At 41.3% G+C, this 9,387-nt stretch overlaps 1 protein-coding gene across 1 annotated transcript in view; it reads right to left on the reverse strand.

Moving 5' to 3' along the window:
* ANLN (anillin actin binding protein) overlaps positions 1 to 3,442 on the reverse strand; it is an 83,662-nt gene extending 80,220 nt beyond the window's left edge. Inside the window, exons 1-2 of the mRNA XM_042782212.1 lie at positions 3,340 to 3,442; positions 3,181 to 3,218 (exon numbers count right to left, since the gene is read on the reverse strand). Of these exons, the coding sequence (XP_042638146.1) occupies positions 3,181 to 3,218; positions 3,340 to 3,442 (141 nt within the window). The remainder of the gene's footprint in view (positions 1 to 3,180; positions 3,219 to 3,339) is intronic.
* Between the last annotated feature and the right edge of the window lie 5,945 nt (positions 3,443 to 9,387).

Raw genomic sequence — 9,387 nt, forward strand, 5'->3', positions numbered from 1 at the left:
AATTTTGGCATTACGATTACATTTTTAGAGAGAGTCCTTATCTTTTGGTGACAAATATCCAAGTATTTGTGCATGAAATTATATGATGTCTAGGATTTGCTTCAAAATAGTTCAGTGGGAGAAGTGGGTCAGGGGGAGGGGAGCACAGTACAACACTACGGCCATGCATTATTGATAAATATTGAAGCTGGGTGCTTGAGGGGTTATCACACTATTCTACTGTTGTATATTTTGACATTTTCTAAAATAATAGTAATAAAAAGAACATTGCTAAAATGTCCTAACACTTACTGTTGTATGCAATTATTTGTTTATAAAAGAATTGTACTTGGTGGCTCTCTTCCAAACAAATAGCATTTGGAGGTTTGCTAGGTCAGAGTAAAAACATCTCTCAATAGGAAACAGTTCTTGGTTTCATAAAGCAGGAAACATGGACATTCAACAGGTAAAAGTGAAAAGTGAAGCACAGAGGAGGATGTACATAGCAGGGGCCTATGATTGTCTCTCAACTCAGAGAAGGCTTCTCTGAAAAAGGGCGATCAAACTGCAACCTGGAGGTTAAATAGGAGTTTGCCAGGCAGAAGAGACAGGTAGAATGCCATAGCACTAATGACAGCAGAGAGGAGAACCAATCCAGAACAGTTTTGTTTAAGGAAAAAGGATAAGTTTAGGATAGTTGCAGCCTTTCTCAACCAGTGTTAACAAGGCACTAAAGCCCTAACGCCCTGGCAGTGATGTAATGAATTTTCTCCTACGCTTTCTTACTGGCTGACATTGGTTATGAATCACCCTTGAGTGAACGGAGAAAAGGCTCTCAAATCATGTCATGTTTTCCCTTTCTGATAAATACTGGCTGAGAAAGTCATTTTACACTGACCCCTCAGAGAAAAGAAATTAAAACTGCTACTTGACATTTAGCCTAGTAGCTAGTTGAAGTTTGACAATATTATACCAGACAGTTTTGCCACTAAGACTGTGATGCAAAAATTCATAAGCAGGAAAAACCACCCAAGCTTTCAGACAATGGAAATGAAAAGCAGAATATCAAACAACAAAACACACGAACCAGAAGTTTATTTTACTGTGGAAAAATGTTATGAATGCTATAGTTAAGAACCTAATACCCAAACCTAAACTCACTGCCATTGAGTAGATTCCAACTCATAGTAACCCAACAGGAGGGAGCAGAACTACCCCACAGGGTTTCCAAAGCTATAAATCTTTATGGAAGCAGATTGCAGGAGTGGTTGGTGGGTTCAAACCTTCAACCTTTCGGTTAACAGACAAGTGCTTAACCATTGCTCCACTGAGGCTCCTTAAGAACCTAATAAAAACTCAAACCAAACCCACCGTCATCAAGTCGATTCCAAGTCACAGCAACCCTATACTATAGGACAGAGTAGAATTGCCCCATAGGGTTCCCAAATCTATAAATATAAACTGGCAGCTGGTAGGTTCAGGTTCTAACTGCCAATATTTTTAGTTAGCAGCCCAATGGTTTAACCACAGTGCCACCAGTGCTCCTCTAAGGACCTAATGGGTGGAACCAATTCAAATAGCTTAGTAATTTCCAATTAAGGGAAAGATTGCAAAGATGTTTATACTAACTGCAATTGATGTAACTTTTCATTATATAAACCATATATATTTATCCATAAATATTCCTAAGCACACTCGAAAATGATCTAAACAGGAAAAGTTCCTTTCAACTGAGATTGGTATTAGCTTCAGAATGACATTTTTAATAAAAATTAAGTATAATTTTTAAGCAACTTTCAAAATACTTTGTTGTTGTCAGTCACTTGGAAGAATAAAAAGGTTATTCAGAACACAAAAGGCTAATGTTTTAAGGTATTCTATTCTGATATTCTAATATTTTAAGGTATTATGGGATTCCAAAAACCAAACCAAACTCACTGCCATCGAGTTGATTCCAACTCAAATCGACCCCCATTGGGTTTCCGATGCGGTAAATCTTTACAGAAGTAGATTGCCCCATTTTCCTTCTGTGGAGTGGCTGGTGGGTTTGTTAGTATCACAAAATAAGATATCCCTTTTAACTTTAATATAAGTGAAAAATATGTTCTTTAAAGCTAATACAATATATATAATATATTCAATATACGTAATAAAATATATTCTGGATTTTTATGTTAGAATCTTTAAGGTGAACAAATGTGTTTTTCCCTAAGATGACTGAGAATCTGAAACATAAAAATAAAAGGATACTGTATTGTTTGAATATAAGTAAATTCCAATTGTTGAAACCTTTCATTAGAATCTTACTTAGCCTAATGAACATGTAACTACATCTTCCTGAAAAGGAAGTATTACTACTCTCCAAAACATTTAAGTCTTTTAATCTAATGTAGAGGCTTTTAGGGCCTACTTTGAAACAAGACAAAAACAGTTTGAAACTTGCAAAACAACCTAAAGAGGAACCATACTAGAACAAAAGGGAGCTGACAATTTGCAAAATGAAACTCTTGGATAAGCCAACTCTTGGATACATTCTTAGCAAGAAGCTATAAAAGCTAAGGAAATAATCACACAAAGGGGATGAAATTCGATCAATTCCCCCCACCAAAATAAAATAAAAAAAAAGGATGAGTTAAGTATTGCTGTAATAATATGCTCCATAAATACACGTGTTTCTTTACTGTGATTTTCTAAATTGTGTGCTATTAATTTTAGTTTGTACCTTTCATTTCATTTCAATCAACCGGGGTATGAAACTTCTTCGACAGCTAGCTGAAAAATGGCAAATAGTACTATTGGCTTTATGGCAATGGATGCAATGTTTCCAAACATTTGTTTATTTTAACGTTTTACTGTCATTTTGTTAACAGCATCCTTAAAGTTATACCTCCTCTACTGGACGCATAAACTCCGCAAACCACATTCCATTAAATTTTCAGACGGCAGTTGAACACACTGCCCTGAGTCATTCCTGCACCCGACTCCACCCTATAGGTCATTCCACTTTTACTTCCACTAGTCCGAGTTCGAATCCACCAGCCGCTCCGTTGGATAACGATAAGGCAGTCAGCTTCCGTAAAGATTTACAGCCTTGGATACCCTTATGGAGCAGTTCTACTCTGTCCTACAGGGTCGCTATGAGTCAGCATGGACTCGATGGCAGTGGATTTGGTTTAGGACGTATTCTGTCAAGCCACCAACCTCACTCTGGCAGACAAGACTCCAAAGGGGCATTATAACTGGGATGACAAGAGTTTTTTCACGACAGACTTAAAATTTTCCTCTCAGAGCTTTACCTACAGCGCAGGAATAACAATAACAAATCACAGATGACTGCAAGCGCTGATGCGCCGCACCTACCACTAGCTGCTTTCCCACTGAGGCGCGCGGCACTCAGCTCCGGAGCATCGGACCCGGCACACGTCGACCCCACAAACGTACACTGCGCACGCGCGCGCGTCATCCTCCGCCCAGGGGTCCCAGAAGTTGACAGGTGGTGGAAAGGGAAGGTTGGGACCGAGAGGGGTCATGGCAGACTGTGCCTGCAAGTCTTCTCACCTCAGTAAACGGGTCCATCGCCCCAGGCGCCGCGTGTCAAGTACGAAGGGACGGAGATGGTGGTTCAAATTCAGGAAAAGAAGTGAGTGTTGGTTCAGTGTGTCTCCGGGAGAAAACAAAGAGCCAGGGCGCGGAATCTCTCCTAAAACTTCTGTTTTTCTCGGCCTCCAGTGTCAGACTCAGCCTCCTGCAGCCGTTCAAATTTGAATTTCAGCGCCGGCTGCCTTGCGCATGCGGGCTGGTCGGGACTGGGGCGCACTTGTCCCCGCCCCCGCGCTGTGTCACGTGGTTTCGCTACTGCTGGGCGGTTCCCAGAGGTGGCCGGCTCTCCTCTTATGGCTAAACCTGGGTGGCCGGGTGGGGCGGAAGACAAGGACCTCCCGGCACTTCAACCGCCGTCCCCGCGCTCCGATCACGGGACTGCGGACTCCGGGTCCGAGGCCCCACCCCCCGTATTCACACACCCTAGTGTTTAAACTCGTTCTTTCGCACCCTCAGTGCTTGGGCGTGCCTCGCTCCCTCACTCCTAAATATGGGATTAAGAGCCCTTGTGTTAGAAATCCAGGCGGACTCTTTGGCCTTCCGTAGCTGTCACCCCGCCCATCACCACTATCGCCTACTGCACAAGTAGGCAGACTGCAGGTTTAACCTTAAGGAGATGCAGATTTGGTGGGTCCTCGGACACGAGACTAATGACCAGTGACCCACCTTGAGCTCTGGGGGCCTTTCTTATCAGGAACATTAACACATTATACACAAAATCCTGTCGTGCTTCATTTTAAATTCCGTCCAACTGTTTACAATGCTAGGGCTGGAAGGCTTCTTAAAAGCCGTCTAGTTAAATCCTTCCTTTTTTAGTTGAGAGAAGGGACGTCGGGAAGATTAGGTAACTGCTCTAGGAGAAATGAAAATCTCGTTCTAAACTCATGCTCCGCTTTCCACTACTAAACCAAGTTGTGTCTTGTGATTATTTTTTATGGATTACTGAGAATTGTATATTAAATCATAGTTACTACATCAGATTCATTTCTTGTTTAGCAAGCCTGTGCTAGGGCTTGTAAAGACGACAGTTCTTGACACGTTCATTTGAAAAGTAACACGCATGTAGATTACAGAATGATTATCCAACAGCTAAACAAAGCAAAGACTACTCCAAAATAAGATGTTTCAGTATTTTTCATAACGTTTTAATCTGAGCAGACAGCAAGCATTACAAAAAGTCTGTCACCAACAATATCTTTAATATGAATTTTGATGCTCTAGACCTGTTATCAGTCAGGGTACTCCGGAGAAAAAGAACCAGTAGGATGGAGATAAATAGATTTTTTTCAAGGAATAAATCCAGTCCAACAGTACTGGACTCTTGGAAAGAGGTGATGTGTAGTCTTGAGGCAGAATTTCCTTTTTGGGGAAACCTGAGGGAGCTCTGGTAGCATAGTGGCTAAAGCACTTGACTGCTAACCAGAAGGCTGGCGGTTCAAACCCACCAGCCACTCCTCGGAAGGAAGGTTGGGCAATCCTACTTCCGTAGTGATACTGCCTCGGAAACCCAAGGAGGGGTCGCTATGAGTCGGGGCCGACTCGATGGCACATAACAACAACAACAACAACTGATTGGATGAGGCCCACCCACATTATTGAGGATATTCTCCTTTTGTGGTTGTTGCTTGGTGTCAAGAGTCAGTTCCAACTCTATTCACAACAGAATGAAACATTGCATAGTCCTTCCCCATCATCACAGTCTGCCGTGCTTGAGTCCATCATCACAGACACTATAGAAATCCATCTTGTTGAGAGTCTTCCCCTTTTTTCTGACTCTCTACCAAGCATGACATCCTTCTCCAGAGACTGGTCCCTCTTGACAACATGACCAAAGTTCAAGAAATGACGTCTGGCCACTCTCACTTTTAAGGAGCATTCAGGTGCCATTTCCTCCAAGATAGATTTGTTCCTTCTTCTAGCAACGCAGTTCATTATTCTTCACCACACCACAACTGACATGCATCTATCCTTCTGTGTTCTTCCTTATTCATTGTACAGCTCTTACATACACATGAGGCTATTGAAAAGACCATGGCTTGGGTCAGGCATACTTTAGTCTGCAAAGTAACATCTTTAAAGAGGTCTTTTGCAGTAGATTTGCCCAATACGATACGTCATTTGACTACTGCTTCCATGGGTGTTTATTGGGGATCCAAGTAAATTTAACTCCTTGATGAACTTTAATCTTTTCTCCATTTATCATGATGTTGCTTATTGGTCCAGTTGTGAGGATTTCTGTTTTGTTTATATTAAGGTGTAATCCATATTGTAGTCTTTGATCTTTGATCAGTAAGTGCTTCGATACTTCTTCATTTTCAGCAAGGTTGTGTCATCTGCATATCGTAGGTTGTTAATGAGTCTTCCTCCAATCTCGATGCCATGTTCTTCTTCATATAGTCCAGCTTCCTGGATTATTTGTTCAGCCTACAGATTGAATAAGTACAATGCAAGGACATAACCCTGACACACACCTTTTTATTGGTGATATTAACCACATCTAGAAAACGCCACAGCAACAACTAGATTAATGTTTGATTGAATAACTGGGTAGTATAGCCTAGCCATAAGGAGCCCTGGTGGCACAGTGGTTAAATGCTCTGCTAACGGAAAGGTCAACAGTTCGAACCCACCAGCTGCTCAGTAGAAGAAAGATGTGGCAGTCTGCTTCTGTAAAGACTTAGACAGCCCTTGGAAACAGTACCAAATAACAGATGACCGCAAGCGCAGTCTGCTCTGTCCTATATGGTTTCCTATGAGTTGTAAAAGACTCGACAGCACAACACAACAACATAGCCTAGCCAACTTGACACAGAAAACTAACCATCACAGGTTGCAATGAAAAGAATCCTGGGTGTAGAGGAAGAAAAATTTGATTGGGGTCCTGGCTTCACAAGGATTATGGGAAGGCTTTATTTAGGCAAATCATTTAATCCACTGTTTTTTAGCTTTTTGAGAGTCATGGACTCTTTTTAAAATAGATTGAAACTTACCTTCTACATATATACATGCCTATTCAATCATAAACTATTTATCATAGGATTTCATGAAGTTTGTAGACACCAGGTTAAGAATCTCTGATTTAACCTCTTTGGATTTTATTTTACACATTTGTAGAATAAGAATATTCAACTGCCCTACTTTACTCAGCCAGAGGCTTAGAGGCTGCTTTTCACTTGGTTGTGGCTCTTTATTAAGGTGGAGGACTGAGATAGGCAGGTCTGGGGCTTGGAGGCTGCTTTTCACTTGGGTGTGGATCTATATTAAGACCAGGGTCTGAGGTAGGCAGGTGCAGAGGGGTTAGGAACAATTAAGGGAGAACTCCTCTGTCAGTTTGCATCATGTGGCTTACCATGTTGCTGTGAGGCTGGAGGCTATGTCACCATGTTGCAAAATGCCAGCAGGGTTACCCATGGTGGAGAGATTTCAGTGGAGCTTCTGGGCTTAGACAGACTCAGAAGAAGGGAGAGGACTTCCACTTCTCAAATAATTGGCCAGTGAAAACATTATGAATAGCAGTGAAACACTGTTTGATATATACTGGAGAACTTTATGAACAGCCCTGAAACATTGTCTGACATAGTGCCAGAAGATGAATCCATCAGGTCGGAAGGCACTCAAAATTTGACTGGGGAAGAGCTGACTCCTCAGAGTAGAGATGAACTTAATGATATGGATAAAGTGAAGCTTTCAGGACCTCCATTGGCTGATGGGGCATGACTCAAAAGGAGCAGAAAAAGATGCAAACAGATGCAAAAATTGTAACACGGAATGTATGAAGTATGAATCTAGGAAAATTGGAAGTTGTCAAAAAAATGAAAGGGAATGCAAAAAGGTCGATATCCTAGGTCTAGTGAGCTGAAGTGGACTGGTTTTGGCAATTTTGAATCAGACAACCATATGATCTACTATGCCAGGAATGACAAATGGAAGAGGAACGGTGCAGCATTCATCATCACAAAGACTGTTTCAAGATCTGTCCTGAAGTACAACACTGTCAGTGATACGATAATATCCATATGTCTACAAGAAAGACCAGTTAATACTACTATTATCCAAATTTACCCACCAACCACCAAAGCCAAAGATGAAGATACTGAAGATTTCTACCAACTTCTGCAGTCTGAAATTGATCAAACATGCAATCAAGATTGTTATCACTGGTGATTGGAATGCCAAAGTTGGAAACAAAGAAGAGTCATTGGTAGTTGGAAAATATGGCCGTGGTGATAGAAATAACGCTGGAGGTTGCATGATAGAATTTTGCAAGACCAATAACTTATTCATTGCAAATACCTTTTTTCAACAACATAAGCGATGACTATACACGTGGACTTCACCAGATGGAATCCACAAGAATCAGAATGACTACATCTGTGGCAAGAGGTGATAGAGAAGCTCAATATCTCCAGCCAAAACAAGACCAGAAGCTGATTGTGGAACACACCATCCCTGCTCATATGCACATTCAAGTTGAAGCTGAAGACAATTACAACCAGTCCACAAGAGCCAAAATATGACCTTGATAATATCCCTCCTGAATTTAGAGACCATTTAAAGAATAGATTTGATGCACTGAGTACCAGTGACCAAAAAACAGAGGAATTGTGGGATGACATCAAAAACATTATCCAAGAAGAAAGCAAAAGGTCATTAAAAAGACAGGAAAGGAAGAAAAGACCAAAAGGGATGTCAGAAGAGACTCTAAAACTTGCCTTTGAGCAGAGAGTTGCTAAAGCAAATGGAAGAAATGACAAGATAAAACAGCTGAACAGAAGATTTCAAAGAGCAGCTTGAGAAGGCAGTCAATTATTATAATGAAATGTGCAAAGACCTGGAGTTAGAAAACCAAAAGGGAAGAACACACTCAGCAATTCTCATGCTAAAAGAACTGAAGAAAAAGTTTAAGGTTCGAGTTGCAATGTTGAAAGATTCTATGGGCAAAAACTGAATGATGCAGGAAGCATAAAAAGAAGATGGAAGGAATACACAGAGTCACTGTACCAAAAAGAACTGGTAGATCTTCATCCATTTCAGGAGGTGGCATATGATCAAGAACCAGTGGTACTGAAGGAAGAAGTTGAAGCTGCACGGAAGGAAATGGTGAAGAACAAGGCTCCAGGAACTGATGGAACACCCATTGAGATGTTTCAACAAACAGATGCCCCACTGGAAGCACTCACTCGGATATGCCAAGAGATTTGGAAGACAGCTACCTGGGCAACTGACTGGAAGAGGTCCATATCTGTACCCTCGCCAAAGAAAGATGATCCCACAGAATGTGGAAATTATTGAACAATATCATTAATATCACATGCAAGTACTGCTGGTGGGACTGTGGAATGGTGCAGTCATTGTGGAAAGCAGTATGGTGATTCCTTCAAAAATTGGACCTAGAAATATCATTTGACCTAGCTATTCCATTTCTGGATGTATATCCTAAAGAAGTGAGAGCCATGACAAGAACAGAAATATGCACACCCATGTTCATTGCAGCATTATTTACAATAGCCAAAAGATGGAAACAACCTAGGTGTCCTTCAACTGAGGAATGGATAACCAAACTATGGTACATACATACAATGGAATACTATGCAACCCTAAAGAATGGTGTAGAATCTGCAAAACACCGCATAACGTGGATGAACTTGGAGGACATTATGCTGAGTGAAATAAGTCAATTACAAATGGACAAATATTGTGTTGTTGTTGTTGCTATGTGCCATTGAGTCGGACCCAACTCATAGTGACCCCTCCTTGGGTTTCTGAGGCAGTATCACTACAGAAGTAGATTGCCCCATCTTCCTTCTG

This window comes from Orycteropus afer, unplaced genomic scaffold (assembly GCF_000298275.1).
Source record: "Orycteropus afer afer isolate SDZICR_OR568_19922 unplaced genomic scaffold, OryAfe1.0 scaffold00263, whole genome shotgun sequence".
Classification (NCBI taxonomy): domain Eukaryota; kingdom Metazoa; phylum Chordata; class Mammalia; order Tubulidentata; family Orycteropodidae; genus Orycteropus; species Orycteropus afer.